Here is a 23,209-nt window from a genome sequence, read left to right on the forward strand (position 1 = left end):
CATTCCAAGCTTTTTCATTTTGCAGTAACAGGTCTCTCACGTGTAAGTTTTAAATTTCCCCAGGAAGTTGGTTAATCGCATAGAGTCTACCGTTATTCCTCAACCAAGGTTCTCCCCACACATTTATGTTAGCACCAGAACCTATCGACCATCTCAGCCCTCCCTTTAACAATATTTGACAAGCATAGATGCTACGCCACACATAGGATGGATGGTGACCTACAACAACATCCAAAAAGTACCCCCAGGAAAATATTTAGCTTTGAAAATCTTAGAAACCATAGCCTCAGGGCTGGACAGAAATTGCCAGCCTTGCTTCCCCAACACTGCTAAGATAAAGCCATAGAAGTCTCGCAATCCTAGGCCCCCACCTTTCTTATTTATAGTTAATTTTTCGTGAGCCAGCCTCCATATACCCATAGACTCTCAAATTTGACCCCCTGTTATACTATTGACAAGAGTATCAATTGTCATCACAGTTTATAAAATTTATAGTTAAGATCATCTCCTCAAGGACTTGAATTACTTAATTTCTTATATAATACCAAACAGTTTAATAGTTATATACATGATGTTTGATCGAAAATTCATTGGTTTGTTGTGATAAAAGTAAATAGTGTAAAAGTGAAAGCCTATAATTCTAAGAAAAGCGATGAAAAAGGTTTTGAACTCAATCAAGAAAAACATAGGATTGGATTTCATCATTCGACTCTTTAGTATCCTAATGAAATTTATAGATATAAATCATTATCTACTGTTGTTGATGCACACACTAAATCATAATGTATCGATTCCTTGCATACGACATTTTTAATAGTAATTATCAAATATCGATTCCTCGCATATTCAATAATTATTCCAGCATTAAAAACAAATGTAAGATTGCAATCAATACACTATGATCTATTCCTAGCAACATCACATAGATAGTAACTTTATTCAATTTAGACTCTTGAGAGTATTTTCTAGTCAAATTCAACAGCTAGATTCATAAGGTTATTGATTAAATAGAATCAAGCATTAAGAATAGAATGACATTACCAACAACGAATAGAAAAGATTCATATATATATATATATATATATATATATATATATATATATATATATATATATATATATATATATATATATCAAAAGAGATACATTAGATTATGAAGATTACATCCAATCCTACAGAGAGAACTAGTCACTCATGATAGTGGTGACAAGATCAACAAATGATAAAGAACGCCTCCATGATCCTTCCTCTTGATCTCAAATGATTCCCTACATTTTTCTCTTAGTTTCTTTCTCTTGAAGCTCTTGAAATTGAATCCCCCCACCTTTTGGTTTTTGTCTTTTCGAGCTTTTAAACAAGTTAATTGGTTTAATGAATATTCACTCAGGTGAGACATTCTCGCCTAGGCAATTGGAAGACTTCAGGATGAAGAAAGCTTGGGTCACCCAGGCTACTGATTCTCGCTTGGGCAAGTGTTGGACAACGAGTGCATTCGTCCAAGAGAGAAAACCCACTAGACGAACCCTTATTTTCATAGATTTCAGTTATCTGGGTGACTCTGGTCTCGCTTGGGCGAAGAAACATGACACTTTAAAATTCCAAGTACTCGGGAATCAATTCCTCATTGCTCCAAAAATGTTTTCCATTTCTTCCACCTTGCTTCCATCATATACCAATCTTTTAATCTACAAAATTTGCACGAGAAAAGGTTGGATAAACCTTCAAATTATAAACAAAACATTTCAATATATTTTAACTACCAAATAACTCAAAATTAAAGACATCATATACCAATCTTTTAATCTACAAAATTTGCACAAGAAAAGGTTGGATAAACCTTCAAATTATAAACAAAACATTTCAATATATTTTAACTACCAAATAACTCAAAATTAAAGGAAGTTTCTAAGAAAAATTCTTGAAATCACAAGATAAGTATCAACATTCAAATCACATATTAACTACAATATGACACTTATCACCCCACCAATATGAATTTAACATTCATTGGATTTCCTCACACATAGATGATAAATACTCATAGTGTAAGTAGGTATAGCTTGGGCAAAAAATTTTAAAAGTACCTCTTTTCCAGCTATAGAGAAGGGTTTCCCTTTCCAAGAGTTCATTTCTTCTAGACGCGCTCCTAGATAAAGTTGAAGGTAGTTGTCTTACTTCTACCAATGATAGCTGGGAGACCCAAGTACTTTCCATTACTATTACCTTCTTGCACACCAAGCACCTCCAAGATCTCCCCTCTATCTAGTTGTTGGACATTCCTGCTAAAAAACACATTTGATTTCTGGAGGTTTATGGCTTGTCCAGAAGCATGCTCATAAGTCTTTATGATCTCCATCATCTTCTCACATTCCAGCTTTGATGCTTTGAAAAATAAGAGACAATCATCTGCAAAAAGTAGATCAAATACTCTGGGAGCACCGTTATAGACAATCATCTTCTCAGATTCCAGCTTTTATGGCTTGTCCCTCTAACTTGGGTCACTTTTATTTTTGGTCCCCCAAATTTAAATTTTCTTTTTTTAAGTCCTGTCAAGGTTCATTGAAAACTGAAAAAGAGAAGAAAGTGTTTTTGTTCTCATTTCACTTAATGACTTAAGGAATACAAGATTTGTAACTTACTATATTCTAACTAGAGTTGTATTTATAGTATTTTATATTCTACTGGCAGCTGTATACAGTTGTAACTAACTAACTAATTGAGTGAGTTTAACACTGCTCTCTTACATATTGAGCTAAGAGTTACATGATAGTATATTCAACCCTCCCCCCTCTCCCAAAACTCAAGGTGGAGGTGGCTGTTTAGCCATATTGAGTTTGCCTTTGGGAGACAGAAATCTGGTAGTAGACAATGGTTTGGTGAGGGCATCAGTCCACTGATCCTGAGCTGGAATGTGCTGAACCTAGAGCTGCTTTGCAAGGACTTTTTCTGTGACAAAAAATAAGTCTATTTCCATGTGTTTGGTTCTGGCATGAAGAATCGGATTATTGGCCAGAGACAGCACTGATGTCACAAAACACAGTAGAAGAGAATGGCACACCAAGTTCGTGGTTTAGTTAACAGGGCATTCTAAAATAATCCCACTTTTTACTCTTAACTTTTTACATTTTTGGTGATTTTACCCCCAACTGTTTTTACTTTTTGACGAATTTTATTTTTAATTTTTTACTTTTTAACTAATTTTATCCTCAATTTTTAGGCTTATGTCAACATGCTACATCAACTCAACAACAAAAGGTAAAATTTGCAAATTTTTAAAAATAGGAATAAAATGTATCAAATTAATTTGTTGGGGTAAAATTTACTAAAAAAAATAAAAAATTTGAGGTAAAAAGTGTAATTAAACAAAAAATAAATAGTTTTATTTGCTAAGTAAAAATTTCATTTGAGTTAAATTTATTTATTGTTAATTAGTATACAAACTTTTTGTATGATTTATTTATTTTTCCACCATCTCCACTCATCCAAACTTGTGAAGAGAAATTTCTCCTCTTTTCACTGTTATTTCTAATTAATCCAAACATATATTTTCAACTCCATTTCACTTTTACTTGTATGCTTCCTATTTGTTTTCCTCTTATTTCTTTACTCAGATTTCGCTTCTAATCCTATGAGCATTAAGGATGGTAAATAAAATAAGATTGCAGCTGGTCCAACTAGTCAACTACCTGGACCTTGGAATTATGGCCGATTCTTATTTTCACTCACTATACAACTATTCTAAATAGAAAATCACACATGCACACACCTCTGATTTTCTTTCTTGAGTGAATTACATATAGTTCTCTTTGAAGTTTAAAACATTTCAAATGTCTCCATTAGAATTTAGATTGTGGTAAATTACGAACAAAACCCTTCAGGAGCAAACTGAAGGTATAATTTCTAATATTAAAAAATTTTAAATTATTATAAATCTGATATATTAAAATAAAAAAAACAGGGAAGATTCTGAAGATTTTCCTGTGTTTTTGGTGGAGTTGGAATTTGGGGATTGTGATTTTTTATTTTTGAAAATCCAAGGTTGATCTGATTTTTTTTATAGTTTTTTTATTTCTGCATGCATGATTAATGACGCATATTATTCAACTTTATTTAGATTACTGTTGTGAACCCTGCTTTGGATTAAGCATCGGAGATCTTGCAAAAATTTGCAGTTGATGTATACAATGGAAAGGTTTCAGAAGACACATTACGTTTTGGTGCACCATGGAGGCATCGGCCACAAATTGACGACCCTAAGTTGTGCATGGAATGGGCAAAGGTTTATGTTGAAAATAATTCAAGTCCCACATTGACTGAAAGTAATTTCACATTAGAATATATAAGTGAGAGGCAATCTTTATCCCTTGAGTTCAAGGGATGAAGGTTGTCCCTTACTTATATTATAGGTTCACACTCAATCAATATTTTAAGAGTTCATCGATTCTGTATCCAAACGCACTCTAGATGAAATTAAAAAGTAATAAACAAAGCATCCAATGGCTATGATTATGTGAATCGAAGTGCTTACAACTATCTTCTTTGTATATGTCTAAATCACCTTTAACCAATTTTTATCATTTTTTTCAATCAGTGCCACACCAATATCATCTCATATATAATCATTTTGGATTATGTGCTTGGAATCTATTTAATAATGCTGATCATTATCTCCAAGCAGGTCAATTACCGAATTGATTATAGTGAAGAAATCTTTGATGATCCATCCACTTTTGCATCGTTACAGGTATGTTAATTTCAGAAAAGTCATTGGCTTTTTAGGATCTCCCTGGTCAATTTTTTTATTACTAGGTCACTCATTCTGAAGTTTTGAGATGTTGCAAATGATCATTAGCACTTATTTTTTAAATTGCTTGTTTCAGCAAGTTTATCTTGTTTTTATGAAAGGCTGTTAATTAGGGCTAAAATTTCAATTGAAAATTCAAACACTATCAGATACCAGCATAGGTGAACCACTGAGCTTAAGAAAACTAGAGAACCAAGACTTATAATTTGATTATTTATTCAGTAATATACAACAGCAGCAAAAAAAACAAAAGCCTTTTTCCCGAAAGGTAGGGTTGGCTATTAATTCTCAGTAGTACGAAGGCCTTAAATTCCATAAAATACATTTGTAAGATTTATTAACTTCATGTTCATGAAACACTGTATAAGTAAATTCCATGGCCTTTACCCCCTTTCTGTTGTCCTTTGAAGGTGGGTTTGCTTTATGCTCAACGGGATCCACCATTCCTTCGTCCCATATCTAAGGGGATACAAAGGTGTCTAGTGAGATGGTAAGTGATTTTCATTTGATGTGCTCATAATAAACTGGAAAGGATTAAAAAACATTCAACTGGTATATTTTAGGCTGTAATTACTTTTATTAATTTAGAAATATATTGAGAAATTACTTTTTTTAACAAGGAATATATTGTGAGAAATTACCAACTAGATAAAAATTAATTGGAAAATATTAATAGAATAAGATTTTTATACTGTTGTGTAATCATAAATTTAAATATAATTAAAAATCATTGAGTTGTACAATAATTATTTTATAAAATTATATCTTGTAAATGATCGAAAGTTTATATGTAAGTACCTTACTGGTATTGTATAAAATAAGTTACTAAATAAAAATTACTATATAAAAAACAGTTTAATGATAAAGTACTGAAAATCATCTAATTATAAATCATCATTTTTATAAATTTTAAAATAATTTGTTAAATAAAATGTATTGGATTAGGATTTTAAAAGATTTCAAAAGATTTTTTTATATAAAAAAGTCGTGTAATATTCAATCAGGATTTTTAAATGATATAAATCAGTCTTGTAATATTCAATCAAAATTTTTAAATGGTATAAATAAGTCTTGTGGTATTCAATTAAGATTTTTTGACCAGGACATCAAAATCCGATGATATCCTATTAGAATTTTTTTTATAACTTATAAAAAGTCTTTTGGTATTTAAAAATATATAAATTTCAATGAATTGTATTTTAAGAAAGATTTTCATGGATTTCATTAGACTTCTTAGTATAAAACATCTTTTAAACAATCGTATTCAAATCCTTGAGATTTTGCTAGCCTCTTTTCTTTCTTTTTCTATTGGTTTTCAGACTTTTTTTTTCTTATCACAATACCATTTTCTCTTTTTAATATTCTTTAAAATGTGCCATATATATTTCTCTTATTATTTTGGGGAATAAATGTCAAATATACTCCTCTCGTATGTACTTTTTTGTTTGTTTTTTAAATTGTGCAAAGGTTAACCATGTTTTTCTTATAGTAATTATATTTATCACCTGCTTCATATAATATTTTTGTGACTATCATCCTTAATTTTGTCATTCACATAATTCAATAGTCTTTCTACAAATTTTTCATAGTCACCACTCTCTCTTACCCCATTTAAACATGTCATTAGATTTATCAAAAAATAATTGTAGTAATTAAAAAAATAAAAAAAATCAACATATAATTTTAAATTTATTGTTCAAATACAAAAGTAAAAATAATATTAAAGAAAAGTTAGTATAAGAGAACATAAAACTAAAATTAATTTAGTTATTAAAAAATTTAAAAAATTATATTAATTTTTTTTTTTTTTATCGAAACTTCATCTTCTTGTTATGTTTTTACTAATTATATCGGCCCAGGTGAATACGGCTCCTGAGGGGGTCCGCTGAGATGGCGTCTTTGAAGGCTAGTAATTAGAGCCCATCGGAGTTTAGGGAGAGTGTGATGAGAGGGGAAGAGGAGCAACAACAGAGAAAGGTGAAGATGAAGATGATGATGATGACCTGGCATGGTTGGTTCAGCGTGTGTGTTAGTTAGTGAACCATTTCAGCATTTGAAGATGGAAGGAGAATGTGGAGATAGGAGAAGCCTAGAAGTAGAAGGTGGTGTTGTCTGCTGTGTTTGAAGTTTCAAATTTAGTGGAGGTGTGTGCTGCTGTACGAGTTCCACGAGGTAGTGGAGTTTGAAGACGACCAGTTAGGAGAAATTATTAGTTGGTTAGGTAATACTTTAATTATACTCTTATAATCTAGATCAATAATCACATTATACTTATATAATTTAATATTTTAAATTGATTATTCATTAATTAAAGAATAATACAATTAATTATTATTAGATAATTATAAAATATATTTTTAATTTAATAAATATATATTTGATTGTTCATGTGCATATAATTATTAATTGAAATGATAAATAACACGATAATCTTAAATTATTTAATAATTTCTTAGAGTTAAGATATTATATTATATTTTTATTATTTAAATTTTTATTTTTATTTATTCATTCCAAAATGCTGATCACGCGTCTCAATTTACCATGTTAGCAACAACAAATCACTTATGCACTCAATTTTATCGAAAAAATGTACTTAATCAGTTGAATTAATCTATGGTAACATTTATATCTTTTGGATTAAATTAATCATTTTTAATATAAAGACTAAATTATTATCAAATTCAAAACCTAGTTACCAAATAATTATTTATCCTTAAAACTATTTTAAAACAATCTAACCAAATATTTATTCTTTTCTTTTGTTCTCTAGTAAAAAAATAGTTTTTAAAAAGGATTAAATATATTAGTCTCTCTTTTCTTGCTTAATCCATAATTTTATAAAATCTATAATTTTATATTAATATTCAATTTTATTAATATTTTATTTATTTCATTTTGGTTCAATTCAATTTTAGACCTAATATATGTATCTAAGGTATTATTAATAAATAATTTAAGTAATTAAAATGTAAAAAATAAAATAAATAAATGTAAATAAAATTGATAACTCAATCAAAATGACATATTTTTAAAATAGAAGATTAAATTTCTTTACTTATAATAAAAAAAACAAAATTACACATTAAGTAAAATAAAAATATCAAGTTGTATTTAAATCTTTTAAAAATTACTTACAAAACAGTTTTCGAAAACAACAAATTACACCGTGAAACAATCCCTTTGTCTCTTCATTTAGGAGAACCAGAGGAGACGGACACTTTGGGTTCGGTAGTTAAGACTTTAACGTAGAAGAATCGAGGGTGTACTCCACATTCGAATAAGATAATGGTCTCAGTTTGTAACTTAGTGTAACTTTTTACCTTTTTCAGGTGTCAGAAAACGAGAAAATTCATTAAACAAGGACACCATGCTTCTATGTCTCCTTATCACTTTCTGGTTACCAATGACAAAGCTGCTAATCATCTAGTATTCAAATTGGCAAGAATTTAACCTTTGTTTTCTTAATTTTTTTTACACATTTTTTTCTTTTTTTAATTTTATTTGTGCTCTAGAATTGCATGCTTCGCTTAATACCACTATATTAGCTTTGAAAATGAATTCACTCAGGTCAAATCTAAATCTGGCTGTAAGTTTGGTGGATGGGTTAGAGACGGAGTAGGATCTTTTAGGTTGTGTTTGTTTCAATCGAAAGAAATAAGTTTTAATATATATATATATATATATATATATATATATATATATATATATATATATATATATATATATACTTTAATTTATTTTATGAGAATTATATCTTTTATATTTTATTTTAATTTAAATTTTTTTCTTCTCTCTATTTTTTTCCAATAAGTCAAACACACCCTTAAGGAACAGGGGAGCCATCGCCCCCCATTTATTTTGCGTGATATATATATATATATATATATATATATATATATATATATATATATATATATATATATATATATATATCAAACGCATGCCGCAATTAAGTATATAATAACAATATAAAAATAGGCACTACTAATATGTCACTATACCGTGTGTTAGTGGGTACAAAAGGCTGTTAACATCTATTAATATTATATATAGGACTATTATATTTTGTATCTCTATTATTATTGCATCTTGCATCTTATTATATTGTGAAAATTTCATACGAAATATAAATTCGTATTTTAGAAATTGAAATTAACTTTCTAAAATGCAACACCCAATACAATAGAGAGAGTGAGAGAAATATATATATATATATATATATATATATATATATATATATATATATATATATATATATATATATATATATATTTTGTGGTTTGAGAAGTTGCACAAAGAAGAAAAAGAAAGGAATGAGTAAAGAGTGTTTACTATGTTAGATGTATGGAAAATTTATTCTCTTTAATTTAAAGTTTAATAATAAGAGAATAAAAATATATTAGCTAAAGGTTCTAAAAGTTTAGTAATCAGTAAACGAAATAACTTTTTAATTATTAATGTTATAATGAAAATGACGGCGATACTGATTAGTGGTTTTTGGATAAAATCATTTTTAGTAACTTATTTGTTATTACTTTGTATACTAGGACTATATTCTTTTAGAATAAAAGAAAATTTGTATTTTGTGATATTTAAATTTATGTTTGTATTTTCTTTAACATATATTCTATAAATTGTGATTTTGTGGTTGATTTGTTTAAAATTTTGTATTGGAATTAAAGAATGGGTGTTGAAAAATTTAGCAATAATATTGGTAATAATGTATTTTTTTTATTGTCTTTCATGTTGATTGGTTGAAATACCTTTTATTGATTGGATTAGTTTAATATATTGATATTTTTCATTACTTTCATATTATTATGTATTTTGTGTTATATAATTATTTACATATTAATTTAGAAGTAATGTTTTTAAAAGGTAAAATGATGAAATATAAAAGATTATATGTATTGTTAAAAAAAATCACTTGATGACAACGCAAATATTATATTTCAAAATCTTTACCCGGTTATAATTACAATTTTTTATTATTTAAAATATTAGCCTTAAACACAATTTGGTCCCTTTATTTTTTTGCATAATCCGTTATTTTTTGTTCTTTTATTTTAAAATAGAGTCTTTTTTATCAGTAAATGTTATGTCCTGTTCAGGGTGGTAGCAAGTTTCTGATTTTTTATTTTAAAATGCAATTTCAAAATGGAAATGTGTTAGGCTAAAATGAGGTTGAGTTAGTTTTTTAGTTCTTTTCAAAACAGTTTTCACTCATTTCAAAAACAACGAAAATAGGTTTATGGTTTCTGTTGTTGGTTTTACCCTAAACCCAAGAGACTAACTTCTTCCTTCATGATGCTTTATCTCCCCCTTCATGTTGCTCTTTGTCCAGCTTCCATCATCTTCTCTATTGGGTCTCATGTTCACTGTCGGCCTCCTACCTCCGTTGTCCACCTCCCACCCGCCACTTTTTCCCCCCAAGATCGTTCTCCTTCGCCACATTTGCACTTCCCTTAGCTCACAATAACTCTGCGCAGCCACAACCCAAACACATTCACTGCCCTTTGTCATCTCCTCGTTTTCCCTACACCAGTCAGCCACTAGAGACGATGGCATCGAACCTTGCAACTTCGTCATCTTTTGTTACAAAATGACATCATTGCCCTTCTCCAACATCCTCTCCGCACCATCGCATGTTCATGCATCACCGATGATGCTAAATCTGACTCTGCGTGTGTGTGAAACCGTCGGTTCTTTCGCCACCCTTGTCGTCACCTCTGATGTCATTTGCAACGTGGTGGAATCAGAGTTGACGTGGGCCATTGAGTGCTACTACAACAGCAAAGTCATTGGGGTTGGATTTGTGGTGAGAAGGATGAATAGGGCACTCGGGAACATGTCTTGATTCTTGTTAATTTTAGGTCAAACTTTTCTTTTTGATTCTTGTTTGAGATCTCTTGGATTTTAGTATTAATTTCTTCTAGGATTTTTAGTTTCCCTTGTTGATCTTCATTTCTTGTGTTGATTCTTGTTTGATATTGTGTATTAATTTGATTTTTGAGATCTTTTGTTTCCCTTTTTATTCTTGAGATATGTTGATTTCTAGTTTAGATTTCTATTGTTAATTTCTAGATTCATTCAAATTCATAAAGAACATTCAACTTTCTTTGAATTTTGAAAAATTCATAAATGCTGATTTTGAAATTGATTTTGAGGTTTCTTTTGTATTTTGCAATAGTTTTCAAAATTAAAGTTGAAATTAAAAATTCAAAACAAAAACTAGGTTTAATTTTCAAATATTTCAAAACGAAAATTAGTTTTTAATTACTAGTATTATGTTAGCGGGGGAATCGAACCCATGACTTTTCTCTTCCTTCTTTCTCCTTTTATCACCAAATTAACCTTATCACTCCAAAAAATAGAGACATTTGGTCATCCTATTTTAAAAAATTCACAATTTTGATATTATCTTCAAATTTGTTTACATTTATTTATTTTATTTCTTTTTTTAATTAAATAAAAAATTCATTTATGGTACCTTAAATGAACATTTCGATCTAGAGTTTAATTGGACTAAAATAAAAAATAAAACGTATGCAAAATAAAAAAAAATTGACCAAAATTACTAATTTTAAAAAATAAAGAGATCAAATGTCTTTGCTTGAAATGATGAGACCAAAGTTACCAATCGAGAAAAATGAGAACCAGGTTATATTTAAGCCTAAATATTAGTATTTATTTCTTTTTGGCCCGTCAAACTTTGTCACTGGTTAGAAACAAGGAGTGATTTTAGCCAAGTCTCTTGTTTCATATGATTTTAATTGATCTTAAATGAATATTTAATTAATTGCAACCTTAAGTGAGGGAGTCAGGATCCACCCATCATGTTATCCACGCATCAAGCCCAAAAGTATTGGGCGTGAGGGAATGTATTGGGAAAAAATCAAGTCTCACATTAATTAGAAATAAGACAAAAATAGAGTATATAAATGGGAGGCAACTCTCACTCCCTGATCTTGCTGGAATTGAGTTATGCTTAAATCCACATTCTAAGATGATATCAAAGGCTATCATAGATCCACTAAATAGGTCACTCATCATATTGTCCATGCATTAAGCTCAAAAGTGTTGGACGTGAGGAGATATGTTTATAAAAACCCAAGTCCCATAGCGACTAGAGATAATGTCAAGATAAAGTATATAAGTAAGGGGCAAGTCTCACTCTATGAACTAACTTTTGGAGTTGAATTAGATCAAAATTCATATTTTAAGACATACATGACCCCCCCCCCCTCCTCCTCTCACTTAGTGTGGTGACCCCTTCTTCAAACTGGTGATTCTTCTCATATCAAAAATCCCTATAAAATATAAACAAATCCTAAAGATAAGATAATCTTTTTTTTTCTAAACAATATCTTAGAGATTTGAAATTAAAAAAAATTGAATTGTTTCCGAACAATCTTTCCCTCAATTATAATTTTCAAATTCCATCTTCAACTCTCGGTTTCCAGATGCTTGTCACAATTATCTTCCACTAATTGGTATAATATAATCCCTACAATTTGCTTCATGAGTATTGGATGGTCTCGACTTGCATTGTCATTAGCTATTGTCATTGGAACACACCTCTTGACTTCCATGTTGCCAATAAGACTTTCGACACAAGGATTTCACACGAATCCATCATCAGCTTCCTTAATGCTCATCTCTGGTCACCAAGTCACAAGATCAATTCGCTCTAATATCACTGTTGAGGAAAAACACACACCACATCTTTTATTCAATATTGGTGAAAGAATACACAATAAAACAAAAGGACGACACTGAGATAAAAGAAATGATCAACCAATTGCTCAACCAACTTAACTAGATCCTTCAATGTTTATGCATTTATGTGAAGTGTGTGTAGAATTGATTTTTGATGTAAAGCAAATAAGCTTTCATTGCTTTATTATTTTTATTTTTTGTTGGTATCATAATTAGGGTATTTGGCTTTATAATGGATTTTTGAGGTATTCTCACAAGTTTCAGCCCATTGAGCTGATTATCTGACTAATCCTAGTCTGAAGATTAATCATACTTAAAGCTTTTTGTCTATCTTCAAGAATGTATTGTATGATTTTAAAATGTTTAATTATATTTTGGTCTCTTTAGTTATGGATAACATATAATTTTAATTTCTTAATTTTTTATGCAAATTAAGTTTTTTATGTTCTAAAATTAAGCAAATTTAGTTTCTTTATTATTTTTTCTGTTCAAAAATGTTAATTTTTTATTTTCTAGCTAAATATTTGAAGATTTATAATAAATTTGATATGTATAATATTTAAAATTTTTAGAATTTACAAGTTCAGTGGAAATATGACAACATCTGAATAATTTTATATAAAGTGAGGTTGAAGTTTGAAAAGAAAAAGTGGAGGTTTTTTATTTTGAGTAAAATTTAATGTTTAAGGGTACATTTTGAGTGATTGTATGTTTTTTTTTTAATGTAGTTTTTAAAATAAAACGTGTTTAACTAAAATGTTGATGAAACAATCTTTAACTCAATTTCAAAAACTTTTATATTCAATTTCAAAATCAATTATAAATGTAAGAATTTGGTTTTTAATTTTTAAAAAGAAAACATTCCTGTCACAATCACCACCTCCACCAATGTCACTATCATCATCACCATTAGCACCGCCGCGATCGACACCACTACAACCATCAACGTCATCACCACCATTGTCATCCTAACGGTCATCATCACCACACAAAAACATCACCAAACTAATTTTAATAGAGTAAAAAGCTTTTAAAATGAATTTATTTTGAAACTAAAAGTTAGAGAAAAAAAACTAAATTTTAAAAGTTAAAAATGAGTTGTTTATAAAAAATTTGAAACTCAACCAAAAACCATCCCAAGTAGGTAAGAAAATCCAAGTCCATTCAGAACAAAGTTTACTGGTTATTTTAAAAATAAATAAATTATTTATGATCATTTTAAGTACTCCTTTAGATAATAAAAATGAAAAAAAACATAAAAAATGTTTGTTACATTAAAAATATTATTATTATTATTAATTTTAAGGTAATTAAAATGTAATGAAAAATCAAATAGTATTAATCAATTAAAACATTTGGAAACTAAAAAAAATTTGACAAAAAATCCTATAAACATTTTATTAAAGGTTTAATTATGTTTTTTTTCCCTAGAATTTAGAGTGAATTCAATTTTAGTCCTAAGTTTTTTTAAAAAAATCATTTTAGTCGCTCAAATTTTAAAAATATGCTTTTAGTCCTGAACACAAAATTTGAGGGACTACAATAATTTTCTTCAAAACCATTTTAAGTCCCTAATTAGTAAATTTAAAGGACTAAATCATTTTTAAAAAAAAATTGAGAGACTAAAATATTTTTCTAAAAACAAATTGAGGAACTAAAACCAAATTCACCACAAATTTCAAAGATCAGGAAGCATAATTAAGCCGTTATTACATTATTAAATTTTGAAATGACTATTTTTATTTTCATCTAATCCTTTCTATTGCCAAGCCTAAATTACTGGTGAGAAATTTGAATAATTAACACGTTATAGTAAATTCAAACTACCATTTCATTCCATAACCAATGTTAACAAATTGATAAGTTTTAATTAGCTTAAGTTCAGTTAGCTACAATATATTTTTGCTTTGATACCCATCCTTGTTACTAACAGAAAAATGTGAGACACTTGACTACAACATATTCAAATGGTGAGACCCTGTGAGGCAAATGAGGGAGATGAAAGTATTTAAGAGATGAAAAAGTGAATAGGGCAAACAAAGAAGTTTGGTTAAGTAAAACCTAAAACACTAGTAATTCCCTAAACACAACTTACCCCCCATGTACTTGATATTAATGAACTCTCGATAATTATCCAACTTTCAGCTTTGTCAGCCATTACATATATTTTCTCAATGGAAGCAGTACAGTACCAAGATCCATGCACCCCTCCATAGTGGTGGACTCAGAGACAGAAGGGTATACCATTATTTCTACCTTTCACAGAAAGGGCTTACAGAAGTTAGTGGATAGTTTGAACCTTTAAGGTCCACCTGAAGTCAAAGGCTCTCTTTCTTCAGACCAACATAAACAACCGTGTGCATGGCACAGCAATAAAGTGAATATCACTGTTCACTGAGGCCTTGGACCAAACGTCCTCCAAGACATAAAAGGCATAAGGTTTTCAGGAAACTTGACCTATAGATGACATTATGAATGTTACTGAAGGGAACCAATACAAGCTTTAATCTCTTCCACATTTTAAATATGAAATGCTACAGTCTTGGCTTAGGACCCTTCCTTCTAGGAATCTCTAATGCATCATAATGACCAAAGCCATGGTAGAGAACTCTAATTGGGTTTTCTTTGCCGTACTCTTGACCATACTCAGCAATTGATATCAAACCACCAGCATCTTTATCATACATGTATACTGTGATAGGCATCCTGCAGAAGATTAACATCAAATGTGTATAGTACACAACTGCATAAAAGAAGGGTGAATTTACTCACCAAAAGGAAGAGAGACAGACAGACACTTACTGCAAAACATGTGATGCAATGAACAATTCGGGTTCACCTCCCCACACATGAGGCTTCCTTATTTGTGAAACATATGTATCAAAATCACCTTCAACAAACCTGAAGATACCATGATACAACCATGTTCATTAGTAAATAATCATTTATCATTTTCATCATTATACATAAAGATAAAAAAGAACATAATTGTTCTATAGACATGAAAGGCCAAACTTGGCTATATTGCGATTTAAGTTTTAATACAGAAAGTGGTATATGGATTACACTAGTAGAAGTACAAAAATAAATAAATAAAAGTGATGTTTGAGATCAACTTAAAATGACAATTTTCTCCTACTGTTTTTAAGATGTCCCACAACAGTAAGGAATATAGGCAAACTACTTCTTATAACACTTGGGCAACCCTCTCCCCATAAGTTAGCTTTTGGAATTGAGTTAAGTTTGGTTCATTTCTAATAGTATCAAGGCCAATCAATTTTATGTTGGGCTACCTACAAATATCCAGTCCTACAAACTGTACACTCCAAATGTCTAGTCAACGGTGTGGTAACTATTAAGATGTCCCACATTGGTTGGAGATATGGCCAAGCTATTCTTCATAAGGGTTGGGCAATTCTTCCCCCTTGAGCTAACCTTCAGAGATGAGTTACACCTGGTTCATTTCTAATATTTAATAAAAATAACATTTGAATTTTAAGAAAAGAAAATTTGGACACCAAGTAGGAAATCTGTTTGTACCAAAGCATGAGGAGTTGAGGACAAATCATGAAATCTGAAAATGAACTCTTGCTGTTTTATTTAAAGTAGGAACAGTAATATTGTGATGTCTCAAACATTCTATTATATTTTTAGCTGTATGTGTGTTATGAGTGGAAAAACAGATTGAAAGAACTGTATTAAAAAATTGTCAACCAAGCAATGTAATCACCAGAATGCTACAGGTATCCAATAAGGTAACTCACCATTCGGTCTCTTCCTTTCTTTTGATAAACTCATCAGCAACCTGACAAATAGAACACTCAAAAATCAAGAACATGAGCCAAGGTAAAGTAGTCACAAGATGACTTCAAATAGCTTTATTGGCAAGTTACTATAAGAATAATTTGAAATGGTTAAAGCAATCAGGAAACAATATAAACTTGGCAATCACTTTGAATTGTTGTTAATACTATGCCTTCAATTCTTCCATCAAGTGATTTTCCAATTAGTTTTGTTTCAAGGCTGTCAGGAGGAAAGGGTTTTTAAACTTGTTAGCATGATGCATAGAGATACATAAAACATACTCTGGCTCGTAAATCATCTGCCAGCTCTCTCTGAATGCTTTCATTAGGAGGGGGCTTTCCAGACCTCAAACAGGCCCCACGAGCAACAGAGCGGAACAAGCATCTTCCATCCCCTGGTATTCCTGCTCAGCACAAGTTTAGTAAACAATGCAGTGATTATATACAAATGACTAGGTTCTTATCTACACCAATTTGCACATTATTAATAAATAAGTAAGCATGTGAATAGACTATGGGTGTGTATGTATTTAGACTCTAGAGTCTTAGCAGAATGTGCAGCTCACCAATTACAGAATAGTCAGTATAAACTTTCTTCCCATGCAAGACTTTAACATTTGACTCATACTCGTTGCAGTCATCTTTCCTATTTTCATTTTCAGAATGTGACTCAGCATGAGCAGGTTCAGAACTTAAATTACATACAAGTAATCCAAAAATTAAGCCAACTGAAGCACATCCCCGCGGCCAACTTACTGATCCCAAATTACACTTAACTTTGCGCATCATATTTTGTTTAGGTACCAAAAGCCTCATATTTATAGTTTGGCATGCCAATGAAATTTCATGATACCTCTTCCGAGGTACTACAGAACTAAAGAATCGAGGATTGCCCCTTTGCTTGGAGCAGCATGATCCAAGGAAACCTCCTCTAATTGTTTGGCCCATAACAGTGGAGCAAGACAATTTTGTGCAAACAGAAAGACCAACATGACTTATCTCTGACTTCCCAGGAGACAAACTGGAAGAAATTGAAGTCGATATTCCTTGGGACCAAAGGCCATGAATGTTACTGCTCATCAGCAGCGGAGTACGACCTTTCAGGACAACAGCATTTATTGAGGACTGACTAGTAGAAAAGCAAATACTCATGTTTACATTGCCTGAATCAAAGCCAAGCATATTCATCAGAAACTATCCAAAGTAACATTCCTATGAATAAACATATTAGCATTAATATCCCCACACACCAATATTATATGCCAGATGATAGCTTAATTCTCGAGAGAACCAGTTCACTGGATTTGGAAGTCCTTGACATGTTAATCAAGTTCATAAAATTCATATCACTTGGAAATTAATATAAAATTGCATAAATATTGTTTTAAACTGGTATACAATATTAAAAACACCATGAATGTCAACTGTTTAAATTGTGGTTAGTAACGTATTCATCTGAAGTTCAAAATGCCAGATCAACTAAGGATATTATATAAGATAAAATTTATATGAGCAATGACCATATATGTATTTTTTTGGCCATTGTCCATGTATGTATTCAAAAGAGTCATTCTAGGGCGCTCATATCTGTCTTTTCCATTGATTTCCAGTATTATCTGGTGTTAAAAATTTGATTTCAATATCATTACACAGCAATTATTCTATTTGACAAGATAAAAGGATTACTTACATTGTTTTAAGTTCTTGGGTGGGTGTTATGGACTCATGGCATTGGCAAGCATGAGATTTCATAAAAATAAAGGGCCAATCTGGACATCTGGAAGGCTCAAAATGTTTAAAATTTATGATGTTTCTCAGACCAGGAACAGAAGGGAATAGCCTGCCTAACTCCCATGATACATTTCTAAATTTAAAAGGAAAAAAGTACAGCAGATTAGAAGTGAGAAACTGTGAATTCCAGTATTTTCCTCCCTTAGCATTTACCTCAATCCATATCATGCCACAAAACACCATCTACATAAAATATTAAGCATCAACTACCAAGGAAATAATATCCTGTGAAAACTGAAAAGCAAGACTAAGGATGCATTTGGGTAAACTGTTTAATTAAGTACTTATTCAATGAGGTCTTATCACATAAGAGCTTGTCATAAATTGGAACATGAAACTTATCAGGATAAGCTAAAAACAACATATTTCGATGTGCTTCTCCAAGAAGCTTTGAAATATGGAGAAGCATATTGAAATAAGGTAGAAAGAGCTTATAGATGTCATAAGCTATATTCTTAAGTCTAGATAAGATCTGTAGAAACTCTTCCAAACTCCTCCTAAATAAGCACTAAATCACAAATGAAGACAGGAACCAACCATGTTATTCCCATCTTTGAATGCATCTTAGACTTGTCATATTGTCATCCTTTTGTCAATGGGTTAGATGCAATCTACACAATTAAGTTAAGAATCTGTTCAAATCCTGCGGTGCTTCTTTTCTCCTATTTATCAGCCGTGACTCTCTATTATCTTCAGAAACCTCATATTGAACATAATAGAATGCTTCCTCAAAAAGGCTCCACTTAACAATTACATACAAATTTTTAAACTAAATATACAATCAATCCATACTCTATTTTTACCAACAACATTCAAAGTGAAGACACTTCAATACTTCGTTGTGAGACAGTAAAGGTGCCTGAAAATACTTTATATGAGAAGTTCTCATTATTCAAGCTTGTTCCAAGTTGGTAAATAAATGCCTGAAACTTTGAAAATTTACAAAGGCAGGTTGCTTTAGGATCCAACTTGTTGTAAACTCTTGACAAAATTCACAAAATTTAACATTTTGCCTTTTAAGTTATTCGCAAGGATTTTCCCTATTTATTCCAATCCAATTTGAACCCATTTCAGTTTTATTTTTTTTTTATAAAATTGAACCCATATCAATTAGTATCATCAACAATCCAATGTACGACAATGACACCAATTTTAATAATAAAAAACCCACAGATTAAAACATGTCATGATTTAATATTGTGTTTTTCATATCATGGGTCTGTCAGGAATTAAGGAACTAGAATACAATATTTAAAATAAGAATTCAAATTCCCAATAACAAATACAATATAAAAAGGTGAATGGGGGGTAAAAGGCAATGGAGAGAAGAACCCAAGTAGTGATGAGAGAAACAAACCTGTTGAAGGAGGCGAAAATGAAGAGTGGGAAAATGGGTTTGGGGCTCTAAAGGGTATTGTTGATGTGAAAAGCTTCAATCTGGAATTGAAGAAAAGAATAATAATAATAGTTGGAATATGAATGGGGGAAGCAAGATTTTCAAATGATGTTTCAGAAAACTCAGTGCTGCTCTTCTCTGCAATATCTAGCTCCTTCTGGATTGGGTAATACGGGCCAAGCCCAATCCTACAGGTCGGATTTAACCCACTGGGGTTGGGCTCGAATTTTATTACGAGCCTTATTCCCAAGGGTAACAACTATTCTCATTACCTAAATTGTTATTGGCACTACCATCTATAGCAATTTAACCATTCTACCCTTTTCCCTTTTTCCTACGCCCCCAACCCTTCTCCCTTCCTCTCTCATTTCTCCATCACTTCTCAACCTCTTCTCTTCTCTCTCATCTCCCTCAGGCCATCCAATGTGGTAATTTTTTTTACACAACAGAATTATGTTTCTATTGTGTTAAAAATACAATAGAAACATAATTTCATATTTTTTAATTGTCTAGAACATAACAAGATTATTATTCCATTGTTATTTCTTTTTTCAAAACAATTTACAAAATTAAAACATGTTTTTGTTGTGTAGGTATACAATGAAAACGTGTTTTTGTTGTGTAAAGTGCATCAAAGAAAATATAACAATGGAATCATGTTTCCGTTGCAATGGAATCATGGCAAAAAAAAGCATTATGGAAATATGCTTTTGTTGTGTAACTACCAATGTACAACGAAAATGTGTTTTCGTTGTGTATTTTTTCACTCCCTCCTAGTTGTTGCACACGTTGCCATTGTGCAATTGTTCAGGGGAAAAAATGTGTTAAGTGTTTTTAGAAGGAAAAAAATATTTTTAGTTCTTATACTTTTTTTAGGCTAAAATATAATAATAGTCTCTTATCTTATTTTTTGGTTCTAAATTGGTCTTCTAACTCTTAAAAGTTCTAAAATGTCCTCCTTACTTATTTAATTCATGACAAGTTAGTCTTTTTGAAAAATTGATCATTTTTAATTTTTAAACTTGATTTTGAATCTTTTTTCAATGGATTCAAGACGTGAAACTTGTTTCATTAAATTTACTTTAAATAAAATTATAGGAATCAACTAATGTTCAAAACAAAAAAAAAAAGATCATAAATGTAGTGAAAATCACGTGAAAAAATAGTCTCATGAATAATAAGAAAAAAAATGTGATATTAGTTTTTTAGATTTTTGGTTGATAATAAGACTCATTTTTTTTCATGCATTTTTCACCTTCTTTATGTTTCTTTTTTGTCTTAACATTAGTTGATTTTCATATTTTTCATGTAGATGAATCTAATAAGATAAATTTCACATCTTGAATCAATAAAAAAAATTTCAAAATCGTGTTCAAAAATCGAAAACAATCAAGTTTTTTTGAAGGACTAACTTGTCATGAATTAAATAAGTAAGGAAATCATTTTAGAACTTTTTAAAGTTAGGGAGCCAATTTAGAACCAAAAAATAAGTTAATGCACCATTTGTATATTTAAGCCTTTTTTTTTTATCAAATGTGGTCAAGGTTCTTGTACTTTCTGGTTGATGTATTTATCATTAAACTTTAAGTGCGTGTTTGGATATGCAATGGTAGAATTAACTTTAGATTAACACGATTTATAGAATTGCTAATGATTAAAATTGATTTAAAAGTGGCTTGAATTTTTGTATAGCAGGTAATAAAAAATGATTTGTTAAGAAAAAAAGTGTTTATACTTTGAATTGAAATTAATTTTCAGAGTATAACTATCAAAATGAATTTTAATGTCCATGTATACTTATTTTTTTTTTATTATAGTTAGTTATTTCAATATGAGAAGGAATCAAATTACACTAGTGTAACTTAAATAACTATTACATCATTCAATCATTTTTAATTGGATAATATTTTCTTAAAATCCACCATTAGATTGATAGTTACTTTCACGTAGATCATATATACAAACTTTCATATTAATCCAAAATTATTTACTACCTCATTCATATAGATTAAAATCGACGTAATATAAATTTTTTAAAATACACTAAAATATAAATCATTTGATTACTTACTTATCAATATTCAATTTTGATAAAATTGACACAAACAATCTTAGTAACATATAAATACAATACAACGGTTGGATCGATAAAAAATATATTTTATATCAAGTTATTAAATGGGTGTAACAATTGTTTATGTTACACTTGTGTAATTTGATCATTCATCTCTTTCTCTCTCTCTCTCTCTCTCTCTCTCTCTCTCTCTCTCTCTCTCTATATATATATATATATATATATATATATATATATATATATATATATATATATAAACATTAACTTTATAAATAAAACCTATAACCTTATAAAAACATTTAAATTGGATGAAATATATCATTAAATTAGCATAAAGGCATCTAAATTTTAAAAGTGCAAATCCATCCTTCATCTTGCAAAGCATCATTCATTGTCTTTGGTTCTATCTTAGAAATGAGTGTAGTGTAACATGGAATGATAATCAGGTTTTGTCTTTGTCAAAAGCACCACCAAGTATCTTTGTCAGTTTTTTCCATAAAGTTCTATTTCCTCCTCTTTTGGTTCATCGCATTGGACTCATACACTGTTGGATCATTATTGGGCTCATCTTTGTTTGATGTATTTTTCGTATCTTCCAATCTGATATCTACAAATGATTCATCCAGATCTGAACTAATAATTCCTTATTAGGCTTACTGTCATTAAACCTCACATGGATAGTTTCTTCAACTAGTAAGGTTCTAGAGTTGTAAACTCTGTAAGCCTTGGAAGTTTCAGAATAACCAAGCAATATTCCATTATCACACTTAGAATGAAACATTGACATCCAAATGGGTGAAACTATGATATGTTAGGCTTTCGTTCATTCCACAATTCATAAGGGGTCTTATTCAAAATAGGTCTTATGTAAATTTTGTTTTGCAAATGACAGACAGTATTCACTGCTTCAGCCTAGAAATACATAGGAGTAGAGTTATCATTAAATGTGGTTCTTTCCATTTCTTGCAATGACATATTCTTCCTCTCAACTACACCATTTTGTTGTGGTATTCTTGGTGTTGAAAGATTGTGAAGAATTTCATTCTCTTCACAGAATCTTTGAAAACTTTCATTTTCAAACTCTCTTCCATGGTCATTTCTAATTGAAGTAATGCATACTTTTTTTTTTCATTTTGAATTCTTTTACAAAAGTTATAAAAGATCTTGAAAGACTCAGCCTTGCTTATGGAAACCTACCTAAGGAGCTTCACTTAAAAGAGAATGTTGAGGTTTAAAGGTCTATATTTTGAAATTTTCTTAGAAACCATGAGCGGAAAGCAAACCTCATCCTATGTACCATGCATTACACACGAATCCCTAAAGGATTGGAACGTACCTTTTGTGGCGTGCTTTCAAAGAATGAGTGGCTCTTGAAAGTACGACACTACAACACCTCTACTTAGTCCATGCGAGAAAGGATCTGAGCGAGGTCTCAGTGCTAGTTAATAGTAGACACGTAGGGTGTGACACACTTTTCTCTCTTAGTAGTGAATAATAAATTCTTATGTAATGCGTCAGTTTGACCTCTCTCATATATATATATATATATATATATATATATATATATATAGGAGAGTGATTTTTAGGGGTGTTCACAGTGTCCATGACCCAACCCGATC

At 30.3% G+C, this 23,209-nt stretch overlaps 1 protein-coding gene across 3 annotated transcripts; it reads right to left on the minus strand.

The window, feature by feature from the left end:
• Positions 1-14,425: 14,425 nt before the first annotated feature.
• Positions 14,426-19,632, minus strand: LOC100810338 (OTU domain-containing protein At3g57810-like). 3 transcript variants are annotated; one of them, XM_006588420.3, is made up of 7 exons: positions 19,478-19,632; positions 18,020-18,193; positions 16,896-17,492; positions 16,612-16,733; positions 16,291-16,331; positions 15,329-15,427; positions 14,426-15,232 (listed from the first exon to the last, which is right to left on the minus strand). In XM_006588420.3, the coding sequence occupies exons 3-7, from the start codon at positions 17,479-17,481 to the stop codon at positions 15,061-15,063; spliced, it is 1,020 nt and encodes a 339-aa protein (XP_006588483.1). In that variant the 5' UTR covers positions 17,482-17,492; positions 18,020-18,193; positions 19,478-19,632; the 3' UTR covers positions 14,426-15,060.
• Positions 19,633-23,209: the final 3,577 nt, after the last annotated feature.

This window comes from Glycine max, chromosome 10 (assembly GCF_000004515.6).
Source record: "Glycine max cultivar Williams 82 chromosome 10, Glycine_max_v4.0, whole genome shotgun sequence".
In the NCBI taxonomy this organism is placed as follows: domain Eukaryota; kingdom Viridiplantae; phylum Streptophyta; class Magnoliopsida; order Fabales; family Fabaceae; genus Glycine; species Glycine max.

Bases quoted from the DNA above. Each gene is read 5' to 3' on its own strand.
- LOC100810338 (XM_006588420.3), bottom strand. From the start codon at position 17,481: ATGAGTATTTGCTTTTCTACTAGTCAGTCCTCAATAAATGCTGTTGTC. The intron at 16,332-16,611 runs GTATGTTTTATG...TCTATTTGTCAG, and splicing joins CAGATGATTTACGAGCCAGA to GTTGCTGATGAGTTTATCAA. The intron at 15,428-16,290 runs GTGAGTTACCTT...TGGTATCTTCAG, and splicing joins AGAAAGGAAGAGACCGAATG to GTTTGTTGAAGGTGATTTTG.